This window comes from Echeneis naucrates, chromosome 14 (assembly GCF_900963305.1).
Source record: "Echeneis naucrates chromosome 14, fEcheNa1.1, whole genome shotgun sequence".
NCBI lineage: Eukaryota > Metazoa > Chordata > Actinopteri > Carangiformes > Echeneidae > Echeneis > Echeneis naucrates.
The window spans coordinates 18,384,101-18,402,230 of record NC_042524.1 but is presented as its reverse complement, the minus strand read 5'-3'; the positions used below and the strand labels follow the sequence as shown (position 1 = coordinate 18,402,230).

Genomic DNA, 18,130 nt, shown 5'->3' with positions numbered 1-18,130 from the left:
TTAGCTGATAAGAGATGAGATGAGACTTTATTGATCTCACTTGGGGAAATTAGCTCCTCACCACAGCTCTGTACAGAATAGAAACAAAATAAAATGAAATCTAATTACAAATCAAGGAGAGAACACTATATACAGAAAAATATGCAGTATGCATTATGGAAAATATGCATGATGGTTAAGGAAGTACATATATATATATATATATATATATATATATATATATATATATATATATATGTTATGTACATAATTATGATACCTTGCCAGTGCTATTAAAACTAATTGAAGTAAGGGTACAAATCTTCTGTTAAAAGCAGCCACTGAACTCTATCTATCCCACAGAGCCCCTAAAGGTTGTGGTGAGTCCACGGAAGGTGAAAGGCAGCGTGGGAAGTCAGGTTTCACTGTCCTGCAGCGTAACTGGCTCCGAGGAGTACCAGCTGTCCTGGTATCGCAATGGAGAGCTCATCTACCCCAGTAACAGCGTCCGCATGACAGGCCAGAACAGGGAGAACCTGGTCATGGCTGGCATGGCCAAGAGCGATGGAGGAGCCTATCAGTGTTTCGCCAGACATGGAAAGATGTCAGCCCAGGACTTTGTCCAAGTCATACTAGAAGGTCAGAATTCACTGTATTAAAAAAGGAAGACATCTTGGAGGTGGAAAAATATAGTATTTATATACCGTTGTCGTCTTTTGTGTACAGGTGTTTGTTTCTGACTGCAAACTGAATTTCATGCTCACATCCAGTCTGTGCAGTGCTATTGAGCGCTGCAGTACAGCTGAGGCCCAGCCCATTTTATTCGATTTTCTGAAAGGGGCATGCATGCTGTTACATGAGCTGAGGTTGCTGCAGTGTCTGCCTCCAATGGCCACACCAATAGAAAATTTATAATCAATAATGTTGTGGAGCCAGAATAAGCAGCTGTATTAATCTATGTACTGTAATTCTGCTTTTTATAAATCAGACAAGCATGTATTCCAGTGAAAATGCAAATCAATTTAGACCTTATTTCAAAGGGCCTGAGATATGCTTTTGTCATTATTTATTTTGAGAGCAAAGAGCGAAGAATAACAACATGTACATTACCATATGAATCTCCCTCTACTATGCAGATGGCACCCCCAAGATTCTGGCTTCATTCAGCGAGAAGGTCTACAACATCAATGAGTTTGTGTCGCTGTCTTGCACGGTGAAGGGCACACCGGAGCCACGGGTCACATGGACTCTGGATGACGAGCCTGTGGTACGAGACAGCCGCCACCGCATCTCCCACTACACCAACACTGAAGGCCACGTGGTCAGCCACCTGAACATCAGCCAGACCCAGGTGCCTGACGGAGGGGTGTATCGCTGCATCTGCAACAATTCGGCCGGGACAGTTTCCTACCAGGCGCGAATAAACGTAAGAGGTGCTTGTCAGATCAACTCTTCCAACACACCTTCACATACACACATCAACATGTCTTAATTTATTCTACTTTGGTACAATTTTAATTGGCTGTGTTGAAAGCGCATGGGTATGCAGATACTCCAAGAATACATGAATGAATTTCGCCAGTTTTGCGGGTAGTCTCAATTCCACATTTAAAAACCTAATGGTACAGGTTTGATCTGTTTTCATCATGTTCAGAATAGGGCAGGTGCCTCTGCAGCCTCCTGTAGTGGACCACTCTCTCCATTAGTCACTGGTGTCAGCATTAACATTTCTCATGCCCCGTTTCCTAGCCAACACCTGCTGATAGCTTTATATTGGGACACCGTCAGGGTGACTTACTGTTAGCTCCAGCGTATGACTGTATTGCAGTCTACTCTCCATGGGGACACGGTTGGCTGGATGGCTGTTGTCATGTAGCAGTAACTCTGGGACACTGGAGCTTTCTGTGCATGGTGCAAGGCCATTAGCATTGCTCTATTGCAGGGAGGGAGCGGTACTTTCTGTACTGATTGCTTTAATTTGATTGTGTTCATTCTTGCATGTTGTGAGGCTAAATAGGGCAATCCTCTAGCCCTTAAGCGAGTGTCCATGAATGCCGAATGCAGCCAAGCAATGAAGATAAATCTCCACAGGTGCCATTGCAGAGAAAGTGTAATGACTGTTTCTCACATCGTTGGCTCCTTAATCGTGCTAAAGAGAGTAGCAACCCAGGATATGCTTATGCTCGAAGTACACTACAGAGCCTAGTTAAACTGTCTTCTGCAATGCTTTAAAGTCAAGCCTAATAGTCCATTTCCCTGATAGACACTGAGCTATGGAAGCCTATTGCATATTCTGTTGGTTTTTCAGAAGTGTGAGTGAAAGCCAGCAGCATAAGTAATGGTTCTGATAATAGCTTCATAAGTGGAAAAAAGGGACAGTCCACTCTAACGCCTGTCAGATGCAATCACAGTCAAAACTGAGGAGGTGGGAAAAACCAAAAGCAAATATTCACAACAGGCTACAAAGCAATGAAGGACAACAGAATTGGTCCAGTTGTAATGATTTCAGTTTTCAGTTGCTTGTACACTTTTCCTCAAGTGGCTACAAATATGCTTAATTGGGCAGTCTGACCCAGCTAAATAACTGTTGATAATATTTCTGATTGTTACCATGAGAATGAATTGAGGCATGTAACTTCTGTGGTGTCTTGAAAACACACACAACACAGCACAGCTATCTTTTATACCACCCCCCTGCCTCAAAATCATTTTAAGAGAGTTGTCTCTCAAATGTGTCCTTCAAGGGCCTGCCAGCATCAGACCAATGAAAAACCTCACTGCCATCGCTGGGCGGGACATGTACATCCACTGCCGTGTCATTGGCTACCCATACTACTCCATCAAGTGGTACAAGGACTCCAATTTGCTGCCCTACAATCACCGACAGCGGGCCTTCGAGAACAACGGAACCCTGAAGCTGTTTGACGTGCAGAAGGATGTGGATGAAGGAGAGTATACGTGCAACGTGCTGGTGCAGCCTCAGCTCTCAACACACCAGAGTGTCTACGTTACTGTGAAAGGTGTGAAACTCATTGTCATCAGCCTTTAGTTAGTTACAGTTACAGTAACTGGCTGTCATGGCCGAACATTCAGAAACATAACATTCGATTTGTTGTTGTTGCTGTATGCAATCAGGGATGCTCCGTCATTATTACCAATCTCAAGTGTCAAGTAAGCAACTCAGGCCATTCATTTCAGACAGGGGGATAACATACTGTAGGCACGTTAAAGCTTTAACCTGTAGCAGAAAACAAAAGAATATCTGTACATCACAGGCGAGAAAAAAACAAAGTGCTCCCAGTACTGATAATATAGCAGCATCACCATCATGCTGGCCTGCTCATTTGGAGCTCATCTGAATATCCAGTGGCACAGAGCTGAGCCAGATGATGATAACCTCAGATGGCTTTCTGTCTTCAATGACGCTGCATAATTTGAAATGCCCCCTCCCACCACCTCTCTATCTCTGTCTCTCGCTCTCTCTCCCTCTCTGGCGGGTCTTGACGTGCTAACGAGTGTGCAAGGGGGAAATCACACAGCGCAGACAAAGCTATGCCGCCATTCCACCTCAGCTAATTTGCCTCTCAGCTGCTTAGCATTCCACCGCTGCCGAGAGGGAATCCCCAGGAGCCTATTATCCCTATTTTGTTGTGAATTAAATAAGCGCTGAAGTGCAGCTTATTCCAATGTTATTTTAAATCATTAATTTTCCAAAGCATCTGGTTCTCACGATGGCTACAGTATCCCCAGAGAGCAGAAGAGAGTGAGGGAGAATGTTATATGCGTGTCGTTTGACAGAGAATTCAGCTGTTTAACATGGGATAGAAGTAATGAAATAGTACTCATGCCATGGTTTTGTCTGAAACCATGGCATAATATCTCAGTATTGAGAGGCAGGTAAGAAAGAGAGAAATGTAAATAATGCTTTGGCATGGGGATTGCTTCATGAAGCACGTAAGCCGTGGTAAAAGCAAGGCCTAAGTGCTTCTGAAGCTTAGACTTAATAAATGTTGTTTCGAGAAATATTTTGCGAAATTAAACCTGAGGGTAAATCTCCTGAAAGCATGTCTGCATGTCTCTTCCACAGTCCCACCTACAATCCACCCATTTGAGTTCCCTCGGTTTTCCATTGGTCAGCGAGTCTTCATCCCATGTGTGGTCATGTCTGGCGACCAGCCCGTCTTCATCACCTGGCAGAAGGACGGTCAGCCCATCCCAGCCAGTATGGGTGTCACCATAGACAACATAGACTTCACCAGCTCCCTTCGCATCTCCAATCTCACACTGATGCACAACGGCAACTACACTTGTATCGCACGAAACCAGGCTGCAGCCGTGGAGCACCAGAGCCAGCTCATAGTCCGAGGTGGGGCAGGGGTATGATTTTATAAACGACCAGAAGTAGTTCTTTATCTACAAGTTGTTAGGTAGCGATGAATGTTGGCTTTGCTTGATTTTTAATGTATGATACTATTAAAATCTCACTGCCACTCATCTTGCAGTTCCTCCCAAATTTGTGGTGCAACCCAAGGATCAGGATGGCATCTATGGAAAAGCAGTGATACTGAACTGCTCAGCCGAGGGCTATCCCGTCCCCACCATCCAGTGGGAGTACTCTAAAGGTAAACACACAGAATTATGCACACAAATGCACAAGGCTGTCCCTCCCAGGTTCAGTCAAAGTGCTTTAACAGGATAACTTTCCCTTTTCTCTTTCAACAGTCATGCTGAATTGTATGTTTTATGATTTTATGTCCTACAGCAAACTCATTCTCTGCAATAGATTTTTTTTCTGAATGCCAAAAAAACAAGCATAATGTCCACAGCCTTAAGGATGAATGCATAAATAGTCAAAACAAGCACTTTGAGATAAAAAGTAGCAGAAGTAGTTCAAGGAAGAGCATTTCATATTGAGTTTTTTTGTCTGTTCTGGCTAGATACAGTTTTTTGTTTTCTTGTTTTTTTTAAACAAAGCAATGTCACTGACATGAACTTTCATTGTTCTTGACACAAAATATTGCTTATTTTATATGATGGATAATCTCATATGCTAACAAAAACATGTTTTATTAGCAAATTTTAAGTATTTCAGATTTTATGAAGCATAGAAAATGCATTACACCCTCACTCATGCTTCACACTTTCAGAATTTCCCTCCAGGGATTGATAAAGTATTTCCAATTCTGATTCTGATTCAGTGGAATGAGAAGATCTGGGACTCATGCTGCCTTTGAACAATTTGTTTAAAAAGCCAAACTGAAAAATTAATTCGCACATAACACTCACTGACCATGTTATTGGGTGCAATAACATGATGCTATCTAATCTAATCTTTTGAGATGCCATAAATGTTGAGGGTTTTTTTTGTTAGTGTAATTAAATGCTTTAGTACTTAGGTTATACTTAGTGGGCCACATTATTGTTTACAGAGAGGTGTCTCTAATATTCTGGCCTTATTGTGCATGAAATCTATTACAACGCAACATTTAACTGAGACATGAAAAATAAACTCATAATTGCACCTACATATTTTAGAACTGGCATCATGAAAGCAGAACAAATGTACCTATGTGGTTGACATTGAATAGTGTGTAAAACAATAATACCAGCACAATCTAATTTTAATCCAGTCCAACAATGGGCTTCATATTTTCAGAAAGAAGTCCGAGCACCTTCAGCTCTTTTGCACCATAACAGGAGCTCCAATGATGAAGTTGCTTCACTGTTTTACTGTGACCCTGAATCCTGTTACCACGGCCAACTAAGCCACTTGTTGTGGTCACTCATCTGATCCTTGTGGTATATTACCCAAAATGCACAGGGTTGCATCAGGGACACGTTAACCTTGTCACAGTCATGGGTCATGTTCCATCCTCTTGATGACACCACAGACATTAAGTTCAAAACATACTATGCTCCTTTGAGTCCAGTGGTATTGTAGTAGTAGCAATGTCTTTTTCTCTAGCTAACTTCATAGGAGAGACTATATAGAGTAGTTGTTTTGTACTTCATTGGATCATTATCAAAAGATAAATGATCCCAGTGTATCTCTCCTTGTATAATATCTAACACTATAATAACAGCCACTCACTGTGTGACAGGCGCCGGGGTTCCTCAGTTCAAACCCATCGCCCTCAACTCAGGCTTTCGGATCGAGGTGCTGGTCAATGGTTCTCTGCTTATTAAGCATGTGCTGGAGGAAGACAGCGGCTTCTACCTGTGTAGAGTCAGCAACGATGTTGGAGCTGATGTCAGCAAGTCTATGTATCTCAATGTCAAAAGTAAGTCTCATGGGGAAACTGCACCGAGTCCCTTTTTTTTTTTAAACTGACAAAGTTCCATTTAAAATGTGTATCTCAGTGTTATCAGAATAAGATTTTCTCTGTGTTTAGGATTTTGTGTGCCCAGGAAGGTTATCCTCAGAGCTGCTGGTAACATTAACTTAAAGCATTAATGCTGAAGCTCAGGTTAAGTGAGTTCAACTGGAGTTGTCTGTGACAGTCTGGCCACCTGAGTGGATCCCACGAAAGCAATGTACAGAGCCATCGCCACTGCATTTATTCTAGAAAGTGCATCATTTATCTGCTGTGTGACCAAGGACCTAGCTCTTCTCCATTAAGTCCTGAATTCTGCATGCAAAATAGGGAGCTACCATGTGAAAACTAGAGCTGAGGGGTAGAGGAAAAGGGGGTTGAAAAAGTGTCTGTTCCCGCCCTCCCCATGTCCGTCTCTCTGTTTCCTACAGGCCAACCTACACTTCTGTTTTTCTCAGTTTATGCAAAACAGTTTATCCTAGCTTTATGTTTGCCAGAGATACAAGCATCTTTTATGCTGTAAAAGCTTTATTTATTGTTTGCCACGTCCTAACATCAAAGTATTGGAGCTACCACATAACCAGATATGCATGCAGTTCAGCTGTGGATTTACTTTTTTCATCTTTCAAAAATTATACATCACAACCAATGGATGACATGTAGTGTCATGCTGTTGAGATATAACCTGTACATCGTCATTCCGTATGTGATATGTGTGTGACATAGGGTCATATGTGACAGAAATCAGGGAGTATTTCGAGACTTTGTTAAGCTCTCAGGCATTTTAGTGACGATGTAATGTAATGTTTCACTTTTCCAACAGGAATACTGCCCTCTTCAGGTTGACAGTGCAGTTCATAAACTATTACAGTTTAATACATGATGCAATTCATTTTACTTTCTCAAAAAAAGATATGCTAAAAGCAGGTAGGTCGCCACATACTTCTTCTATAGCAAACTAACCATGCTAAAAAAAATGTTTACAAAAAGATACACTTTGTGTGCGTTGGGTTGGGCTTGTGCATGTGATTTCTGTCTGTCTATGGGTGTGTGTGTTTGTGATGTGTGCTTAGGCTTGGTGCTCATTTTGATCAGCTGCTGCAAGATGAGGCTTTTGCCCTTGTAGCTCCTATCAAGCTGGAGCAGAGTGCTCCCTGCTGAGTGCCCCACTGTCTGTCAGCCACAGCCACATAAGCCGCATGACCCCTTCTGTCTGACTCCAGCTTGTCATGCTCCCCCATAGACAAACATGCACACAGGCGCCGACTCTCAGTTCAGTCCCTTATGTCATGCCATCATTATCACAATTAAATATCTTTAAATATCTCCTTGAAGTATATGTGTGGTATTCTCTTTAGTATGCTACACTAAGTTACTAACTGTTACTAAAAATACTTCCCTTCAAGTAGAACAGCATGTTTTAATTTTTTTTTTTTTTTTGCTTTTGAGGAGATTTTGTCCATTTAATTAGATAAAAGTTTGAATCACCCAATTCATACTGTTAGTTTTTCAAAGACTTTGAATTGCTGTAATCCTAACCCTTGTACACATTATAAATAGTATATATCATATATGGGCTGCATAATATCTGATTTTCAATAAAATTACCATAAGGCAGGATAGGAGGTCTGCATTATAGACAGTGTTACATTTAGAGGAAGAGACTCACTGTCCATTTAACAATAGAATTATGAGCCAAATTAACAGCTGTGTTCATTATATTAAAGAACGAGTAGAGAAGCTTTCTGTGCCAGAAAGGCCTTCAAATGAAAAAATATGCATAAAAATAAAAGCCTGTAAATCACCTAAACCTCTTCACCAAAGCAGAACTAAATTAAAGATTGAAAAGAAAAAGGATAGATACCTAATTTCAACCCAGTTTTTGTCATTCTTACCAGAGCGGACAGGATTGATAATATGATCAATTAGTTGTTCAGCAGTAACCTAATCTACAACTATTTTTGTTAATTGATTGATCATCTTCAGTACTTTTTAAAGAAAACCCTCTTTTTAAAAGATTTCGTGGTTACAGTTTCTCATTTGTGCTTGGAAGTGAAACACATATCTTTGAATTTGGACAAGACACATTTGAAATGGCTGCTTGGACTCTGCGATTTCATGCAACAATTCATACTATATGAAATCGTATAACATGAAGTACTCTGTTCCTTTTGTCACTCAAATGATGCAACTGCATCTGCATTGAGACACAGTAACTATGTCATAGAATTAAGGACCTGGTTTCACTGGTCTCACTGAGGTTTGATTTCAGTGTGTGTGTGTGTGTGTGTGTGTGTGTGGAACCAGTCCCGGTAGGGCATGCTCTGCTCCTGATGTGTCAAGCTGTTGTCGTGAGAGTTGTGCTGTCCTGATTTGTGTCCCTTCTCTATGGTAACCCCAATTTCCCTGAGAGCCAGGGGAGCCATACCTCATCTTATCTCCCTTCTGTTGTGCATCTGCGTGCATTCATGTGTGTGTGCGTGTGTGTGTCAGTGTTTAGACAATGAGCTCATTAACCATTAAAGCCTCTCCTTGTGCCTAAAAGGTACTATGTTGAACCCGTGTACAGCACTGTAAGGTCCAAGGCTGTGTAATACTCAGTAATGTCGGACACCATGATGTTCTGTACACTCTGTGCTGTTTTAATGTTGTTTATCCAGGCCAGCATACACCACTTGAGCAGTGGCAGCTACTTAAGAGGCTTAGGAGCCAATTAGGGGGCACACAAGCTGACGCATGCTGAAGTTCTCACGTGATGGATAGCATGATCTTCACTGCGTATTATTGGCTGTCCAAATGGAGCTTAATGTATCTGCGGGCAAAAATCAGTAGAATCAAACAGAAACTATGAGACGCACAGCGTCACCACAGTTACACTGTTCTTATAAAATAAGAACAGGGCAAGTGTGGGGATGATGGCATCAGGTCATATAGGTGAAATAGGTGATCAAACAGGTTCACAGGCACACACAGAGACAGACATTTGCCCACAAAGGGCTGCACACATAATGCGAAGACATAATGCGAAGGCGCAGATCTAGTGCAGTACAGTGCAGCCATTACAAAAGACTAATGGGCCAGGCTGCTAATGCAGTGGCTTAGATAGGACCCACTCTGCCGGGCTATTGTGGTGGACTCCCTGGGAAATGAATTGCAGCTATTGTGATGTCCTAGCTTGGCACTTTCATTGTTATGAGTGTGTATGCACAGGCTAATGTCTTGTCATAATATACCATGTATCATCTTGCATGAAAACCGCCACTTGGGATTAAGTTGTACATGACCGCATGTGGGCATAGATGCATTATGCGTTAGATGTGTTATATTTCTTTTGTTAGTATAAGCTTCTACATAAGAGTACTAGTAGTTTTGACATTTTGACACTGGCTGCTACACAACAAGATTTTCATACCATTTGCAGATATGCATCTTTACCTCCAAAATTGATGCAATTCAGTGAATTCATTACTAGTCTACAAGGGATGCTATCAGAGTCCGTCAATAGCCGCTCAATGTTTATCAGGTCCACTTAAGATCAGTCAAGCCTATAAGACATCATAATGTCAGCAGACACTGTGATGATGGCAGAGCACATAATGATGCTACACTAAAGAGAAATGGTAAATGGTCTTGTGGTCACCGGGTAGACAACCATGAGGAAGTCTCTTCTTCCTCTCATCTCTACTTCTTTTATCTTTTTTACTCCTCTGCAATCCATCCCGCCTCTCTCCACCTCTGCACCACCCAGTCTGCAAGCATTCATTTGTTATCATGCTCCATGTCCAAGCCAATTGTGCAGCTAAAGGAATTATTTCAGTACATTGCAGGCAGCCAGTGAACCAGTCATCTTTGTGCAATGGCCACACAGCACAGCACGCTTCCCTCCCCCCATGCAGACAATTTCTTCCCCAGCACCCATTTACAGTACACCCCCAGGGCAGGGAGCTATGCACATCTCAGCTCATCTCGGCTCATCTTCTGTCACCTGGCCCTCATGGCCCTTTTGAGCCGGCAGCACCATGCCTTACACTAGCCAGCATCAGTGTGTGAGGTGACCATCTCCAAGTTCTCAACACTTGCTCTAATGAAGATAACTAATGTAGTGGGGTTGGAGATTTCATTCTAAAAAAAGTTAACTTTAATGAAAAATTATTTGTTGACAGTCTCAGTTCCTATATAGACAGCATTGCATAAACTACATCAAGAAAACAGGGCAGAATGGCGGCAAACTGGTTAGTGCTGTTGCCCCACAATAAGAAGGCTGTGGGCTCGGTTCCCAGCCTGGGGCCTCTCTGTGTGGAGCTTGCATGTTCTCCCCGTACCTCCAGTTTCCTCCCACCGTTCAAAGACATAATTTTTGGGTTAATTTGTGTCCGTAGGTCTAAGTGTGAGCATGAGTGGTTGTTGGTCTCTGTCTGTCTCTGTGTGTTAGACCTGTGATGAACTGGCGACCCTGCCCTCACCCAATGTGAAGCGAGGATTAACACTGGGACTGGTTCCAGCAGCCCTGTGACCCGGAAACGGATAAGCAGATGAAGATGAATGAATGAATGAACATCAAGAAAATAGTGCCTCCCTAGAGAAATCAAAAATGTATTTGTAAGATCTAAGAGAGAACAACTAAAAGCAGTAACTTAAACCTTTTTGCAAAAGGTCCAAAGAATTTTATTTGATATTTCAGACCCCCATTTTTTTGCTCATAACAATTAAAATGGCTTGTATGATGCAAAAATAAGTGGGATGCCTTTTCATCACCCATCACATTTTATTGAACTTGTGAGGTGCTGTGTCTGGTCTTTGATCAGGTGAATAGCCCTACAGTGAAGTAGCCACTTTTCTGTAATTACTCTCCTGGTGCCTCCATTTGGTTTAATGCTATTTTCCACACGATGTATTTGTAAACCAGGTAGAAACCCTAGAAACATTTTGTGTTTTGTTTTCTTTAGTTTATTTTATTTTGTTGTTTTGGGGTTTCTTTGTTTTTATTGGGCCTGCATTGCGACATTCAGGACCTGATTGTATAATCATCATCACGCTCCTGTGCAAATGAATGGCAGGTCCATGTTCTATTCCTGGCTACTAGAAATGGTCCTTTTTCTAAGAGTAAAGACTGAAGAGAGCGAGGAAAGATGGGGGTTTGAGGTGGAGAGAGGAGAGGAGAGGAGAGACTGTCCGATACTGGTTGGCATGGTAACCTGGCCAGGTGAAAGGGAGCCTGGGAGAAGGAGGGTGGGAATGGGGGGGGCCTTTGTCTCACGGGACTAGCCTATCAGCAGCCAGCCTATCTCCCACAATCCCCTGCAGGCTTAAACGTATCATTACTGCCCTCTGGGTTGCTGTGGAGGAACAGGGCTCTCCTCACCTCCACACATAAAGCACACTGTATTGTGCAGGAAACCACAGACTATGCACTCCACTGGTTCTACAAAAGCTGCAGTGTTGACATTTTCTTTTCTCTTCTCTTTACACTAATCATCTACATCTGGGACCGCAACACATTGGCATGCACACATTACATCTTATATCGTATCGCATCGTATCTGAGTATTTCTCTTGTATCTGTTCAAAGGACTGTTCTCTGTTAAGTCTGCCCTGTTTACAGATGTGCATACAGCAAGTTATTACTGAAACAATGAGGTCCAACTCAACACATAAACAGAGAGATGATTCCATGTGATTGATGGACAAGATTTTGAATTTAAACCCTGCATGTCTGATCTCATTTCCCCCTTTCCTCCATCTACCCTTTTTTTATTCCCTTTTTTTACGTGTCCCTATTGTCTTGTTCCCATAATTCCCCTCAATATTAAAGAAATACATCAACACAACAATTACAGTGCCACAAAATGTGCCTCAGGGCTGGCTCAGCTGGGCTGCACACACGCACGTACACGCTTGCATTTAGACAGGCACAAGCTGATGCATGCACACATGCATGCGCGCGCGCACACACACACACACACACATGCATAAATTGCATGTGCCCCATCTCTGAGCCTGCCTTGTGCTGCAAAGACACTCCCAATGCTTTCTGGGTATTTGTATGCTTTTGTGTTTCTGCCTTTGGAGACATTCATCTCATATGAGGATAATTGTTGCAAAAATAAATTTATTTATTCTTTATTGTCTTGAATATATGGATGACACAGGTTCTGTTATAAAAATAAATGTAATATAATTTTCTCTGCCATATTTTCAGTAACCTATGAAGGAAAGGAAATTAACAGTAATTGTTAATGATGCTGCATTGAGCTAATATTATCCTTCAACAGCCTTAATCAAAGCAGTTTCAGACAATCTGAAGATGGTTGGCTGTTTAAGTTCTAGTTTTTTGGTTTTTTTTTTAAGCAACAGCATGGCCTTAACATCGTGGAATAAGCTGTACTGCTGGCATGAGTTCATGTGTTATCATCACTGCCTCTACACTCGTATAAGGAATTTTAAAATGCACGGCTGCTTTTTGAGTGTGTCCTTCAGTGCAATGAGGAGCTGACACATGGTGTCTAGAAAGGTCTAGGAACATCAAAAGGTTATTGTGTGCTTCAATCAATAAATTAATGAAGGTTTTCTTTTTCAGTGGTTTGCTCAACTGAAGCTGATCAGCCAGCAGCCAAGAAGAGCTGCTGCTCTGATTGGCTGTCAGATCAAAAGAGCCCCACCCCCACCCCCTTCAGTGCCCCACCTGACAAGCACAACACGCTCACTCCAAACCTAAAATGCTTGGTTGATTCCTGTTCACATTTCTGCCGATCATGCGTAGTCCTCAAATACAAAAAAAAAAAAAATTCTTTTAGCAAATATCTTCCACTTAAAACCTTGATCGTTATATTGCTAATAGCATTCTTGTGATAATTGCAGCGATGCTGCATTAGGCCAGTGTCTTAGCTTATCAATAACCTGTATCTGTTGAGCTGTAATATATGAAAGACACTATGAATAATATCTATATATTAATATTTCTGTTGCCTTAATGTGTTTTCCCTGCAGAGCCTGGATGTTGAAATGCCTTTAATGTTTACTGTACAGACAGGCACTACACACCTGACGGGTGGAGCTGTCTCCATCTTCTCACCATCCTTGTTTTTTGTCGCCTATCGCAGTATCCCACTCTGCCAGTGTCAACAACATTGCCCTGCGCCACCTCTGAGCCACTTACAAGGCAAAATGAAAGAAGCTGTGCTCTAAAACGATAACGTTTACATAAAGCTGGAGCGGTTATTTTTTTCCATCACTTAACCAAATGTATCTCACAAAAAATTCATATTTGTCATGCAAAATAAATCAGTGTGCTTTTCCACAGCCGAGCCCCAAATGGCTGCAGAGTGAATAAGAGATGAGGCTTAAATGTTTGCAACCTCTTGCCTGACACTTCCTATCACATCACTGGAGTCATACTTTGTGTGCCTACCCCTGTGTGTGTGTGTGTGTCTGTGTGTGTGCAGAAAAAAAGGGCATACACGTACATTTGTGTGCACGGAGGAGTGTGTGTTTATATAGGTCTGAGCATGTGGGAGCAGAGGATTGTTAGACACTGTGCTGGGGGTGTAATGAGGCTTGTACATCGTTAGTGTGTCTTTAGTCTGGTGTCTTCAGTTTGTTGTTGGAATGTCACTGTACCACTTAGAACACACAACATACACATCAAGGCGGTTCTTTTGCACGTTAACCCATAAAAGGAAGCACAGCCTTCAAATAGTATATTAACAGCGCTCAAATAAATGTACGTCTAATTCAAAATTGATTTACTAATCCCATAAAAAATGTAAGAACAATTACATGTGATGAAAATAATTACATGCCATTTTACCACTTACATATGATAATGATTTTTGCATCATGGTTCAGAATCAGCCCCTCACAGGAAAGATGGCACATCACGTGATTAAAATGGTACAAACAATAATGGATATCTAATTGTTAACCAACCTGAGACACAGCTTAGACAATAGTTCAGTACCTTCAGGAACCCCACAGTGTTGAATATAGAATGAATAAATAAAACACTAAAATATAGAAAGGATTGAACAATTTTATTTTATTTTTTTCACATACATTTTCAAAACCCATTATCTCGTATGCCTTTGACCTCACTTAGAAACTTAAACAACTGATGAGCTAACAAACTAACTGCTGTCAGCAACAATCAAAAGAGGGACATTAATGTATTATGCTTTTTACAGCGTTGTGTCATTCTCTGAAAAGTGTCTTTTGGTATAAACACTAATGTTAGCTGCTGCTGATAACACTGGAGAGATTAGTTACTGTGTCTATTCTTAGTGTGTAGCTTGTTGTGTTTGCTCCAGCTAACAGGCTCGCCAAAAGAGGACACATGATTGGCTAAAAGGTTGCAACTCCACTTTCATGACAAATGGCATTCTAAAAAATATTCCAGGGAAAATTACTAACTAGATAAACACAGATTTAAAAAAAAGCTAGAATTACAATGATTTCAGTTTTAGTAAAGTAATTATTAATTGACTTATTTATAGATAATGTACTCATAAGATAATGTTTCTAATAATTGCTCATTTATTTATGTAACACAATGATAAACAAAAAACAATATCGTCTCTGAACAGTTCCAGCTATGATCACGTCCTACCCAAACACTACACTGGCCACGCAGGGTGAGGAGAAGAAGATGAGCTGCACAGCACATGGTGAGAAGCCTATCATGGTGCGATGGGAGAAGGAGGAACGTATCATCAACCCTGAGACCAGCCGCTATGTGGTTTCTGTCAAGGAGGTGGGCGATGAAGTCATCTCCACCCTACAGGTAGGAAGATCTCCAAATCTCCAAAGATTGTTAAGGCACACTCAAAGAATCTCTTAATTTGTTTCCCAACCTGGTGCTTAGAATTTCTTCCCAGTGGGTGTGAAGTTGAATTAAATAATTGAAGATATTTCAGAAGCTGCTCTTCTTCAAATACTGGCTGACTGATATCAGGTCGATATATTTCTAATGAAAGGCTGTGCATAGGAAATTAATTGAAATTCTACCTGTATATATAATCTTGAAATCATTTCATTGTCAAGCTCATCTTGTCCCTGTGCATCCATCAGATCATGCCCACAGTGAGGGAGGACTCCGGCTTCTTCTCCTGCCACGCCATCAACTCCTTTGGTGAAGACAGAGGAATCATTCAGCTCACTGTGCAAGGTAGAGATTCACCATCACAAAAGAAAAACAGAAATTTAACAGCAGATAATGGCAGTTTTAGAGAAATAACAATGTGCTTGTTAACTCTGTAGAGCCCCCAGACCCCCCAGAGGTGGAGATCAGAGAAGTGAAGGACAGGACCATTGCCTTGCGTTGGACAATGGGGTTTGATGGCAACAGCCCAATCACAGGCTTTGACATTGAGAGCAAGAACAAATCAGGTAGCAGAAAACACTTAAATGTCATTATAGATGCAGCACAGGTTAATATCTCAAAGCTTGTGGAGAATAATGCGTTTTGGTTGGTGAATTGATTTCTGCATTCCCTCTATCAAAGCACTAAAATTTAATACAGCCTGTCCTAATGCACTTAACTGGCTTTGACCTCCGCTCTAACTTCAGCAACCCCAATAAACCTTGCCATCTCCCCTCCACAGCCTCCTGGGATACTGCCCAGAAGACCAAAGATGTCTCACCTCAGCTCAACCAGGCCACCATCATCGACTTGCACCCCTCCTCGACCTACAACATTCGCATGTTTGCCAAGAACCTTATCGGCAAGAGTGAGGCCAGCAACGAGCTCACTATCACCACTGATGAAGCAGGTGAGGAGAAACTGTCGGGGGATTATTTTTACCATCTGTACCGACCTTCAAAGATATTTATAGTCTGTCCTGTATACACAACATTGCAAACAAACAATTTCCAGTTTTATTTTGTGGTACATAAATAATTAAGAATTACAGTAATGAGAAAATGTTCCGTTTATTATGATCCACCAAGTCAGAGTAGCAGAAAGGGTGAGCGAGATATGAGTGAAAGACAAGAAGCAAAAAAAGTGGTAGAGAGCCTACTGAGTCAATTCATTAACAGCCCAGTGACATCAGCTCCATTGGCTCTGTTGCATTATTGAGCACACGCTGACCTCACACTAAAAGCAGAACTTTTCAATTAGCGGCCTCAGTAGTAAATGTCACACTACAGTCAATAGGCTAAGGCTTAACCCCTCCATGCCCCTGCCACCCCCCACAGAGCGCATTTTTAGAATCCACCTATAAATTCAACTTTCATGTTTGATAAAGTAGCCAGAGCCAGACTCCCTCACTCTAATCTTTGAGATGTGTGTTGGATGTGCACAGATTCATAAGTTGCATGTGTTGTTGATATGATCTCAGCTCCTGATGGACCACCTCAGGACGTGCAGCTGGAAGCTCTCTCCTCTCAGAGCATTCGAGTCACTTGGAGGGTAAGCTGATGTGTATTTGTGCATGTGACAGTCCTGAGGTTTGGTCTGAGGCTAACAATTGCTATTTCCAATTTGCAGTGACTGAGTTCTGTCCTCACCTTGACATCAATTACACTGAATATAACATTAAACCTTCTGCTGTAGCAAATGAACTGCTTAGCCTGAAACTGCACTGGTCGGCTCCCAGGTGTGACCTTGTTTTATGAATTTAAATCAGGGTATTGCAGGCAAACAACATTGAGGCTCTATCAGGTGCTGCTGAATAACCCGTTTCTGTGCGTTGCCAGTTTTATTCTCTTTTCTGGTTCTCTACAAGTTACAATTATTTTCTCATTGTGCGCCTTTTGTCCGTGTATCTGTATTAAACCCTGTATCTGCTATTGCAGAATTACAGACGCAGACACCATAATGTATCTTAATTAACCTTTCATGTAGCCTTTCACATAACCTTTCACATTTTACTTTGTCTCATTCTGCTGTAACACAGGAAACAATACGGCTGCTCAACAGAAATGTTTCTTCTCATCTATGCAGCAGTAGGAGAGAGGAACTAGTTGGCTGTTGTATGTTCCGCCTCATTTTAAGTTTGTACTTTGGAGTTGTTAGGAGAGACAAAAAGCGCTGAAGAGTTATTATACCGTTGGCATAAGGTTCTCCAAAATGTCTGGAGTCTATTTGTATCTAGCTGCGCTGCATTCATTATGTAGACACATTGACCAATCAGATCTGGAAAAATCCTCCATGTATTATGCATATTCTCTGCATGAGATCGATCATCCAAGATACATTTTTTTCCAGGTGTGAACGGGAGGTGTCAGGTGAAAACAAAGATACCGTCAGTGATTATGAAATTATTGATATCATCTATGATCTTATTTAGTCAAGCGTTGTAGTTAATATCAACAGTGAGGGCAAAATCTATTAGATGTGTAATATAGAAAAGTACAGTGATATCTTTACTCTTGCCATAATAATCGCTCCTCTCTCAGGCTCCAAAGAAGCACCTGCAGAACGGGGCCATCCGAGGCTACCAAGTGGGCTACAGAGAGTACAGCTCGGGTGGAAACTACCAGTTCAGTGTGATCAGCGTTGAAACCACTGGGGACAATGCAGAAAGCCTCGTGCTGGACAACCTGAAGAAGTTCACACAGTATGGAGTCGTGGTGCAAGCCAGCAACAGTGCCGGGACGGGGCCGTCCTCCACAGAGGTGGCCTCCACCACACTGGAGGATGGTATGTGGTGTATTGTGGAGTCGGCACTGAGAAGACATCATTCATTAAGAAATCTTACAGTAACATAAGTCTGCATTTTATTTTTACATATATCACTGAACTTGATGCTGTATTTATTTGATGTTTTATACCCTTTTGTGTTCTCAACGCAATGCATCTACGACCATGCTGCTCTTTGTGAGGCAGAGAGCAAGGTTTA

The 18,130-nt window shown here is 41.7% G+C and overlaps 1 protein-coding gene across 1 annotated transcript in view; it reads left to right on the top strand.

The window, feature by feature from the left end:
- The window catches only part of LOC115054588 (Down syndrome cell adhesion molecule homolog), a 79,137-nt gene that overhangs the window by 50,536 nt on the left and 10,471 nt on the right, over nucleotides 1-18,130 (top strand). The window contains exons 6-17 of the mRNA XM_029519858.1: nucleotides 343-618; nucleotides 1,116-1,412; nucleotides 2,724-2,999; nucleotides 4,067-4,345; nucleotides 4,482-4,601; nucleotides 6,081-6,260; nucleotides 14,873-15,069; nucleotides 15,357-15,453; nucleotides 15,546-15,674; nucleotides 15,890-16,057; nucleotides 16,628-16,698; nucleotides 17,688-17,931. Of these exons, the coding sequence (XP_029375718.1) occupies nucleotides 343-618; nucleotides 1,116-1,412; nucleotides 2,724-2,999; nucleotides 4,067-4,345; nucleotides 4,482-4,601; nucleotides 6,081-6,260; nucleotides 14,873-15,069; nucleotides 15,357-15,453; nucleotides 15,546-15,674; nucleotides 15,890-16,057; nucleotides 16,628-16,698; nucleotides 17,688-17,931 (2,334 nt within the window). The remainder of the gene's footprint in view (nucleotides 1-342; nucleotides 619-1,115; nucleotides 1,413-2,723; nucleotides 3,000-4,066; nucleotides 4,346-4,481; nucleotides 4,602-6,080; nucleotides 6,261-14,872; nucleotides 15,070-15,356; nucleotides 15,454-15,545; nucleotides 15,675-15,889; nucleotides 16,058-16,627; nucleotides 16,699-17,687; nucleotides 17,932-18,130) is intronic.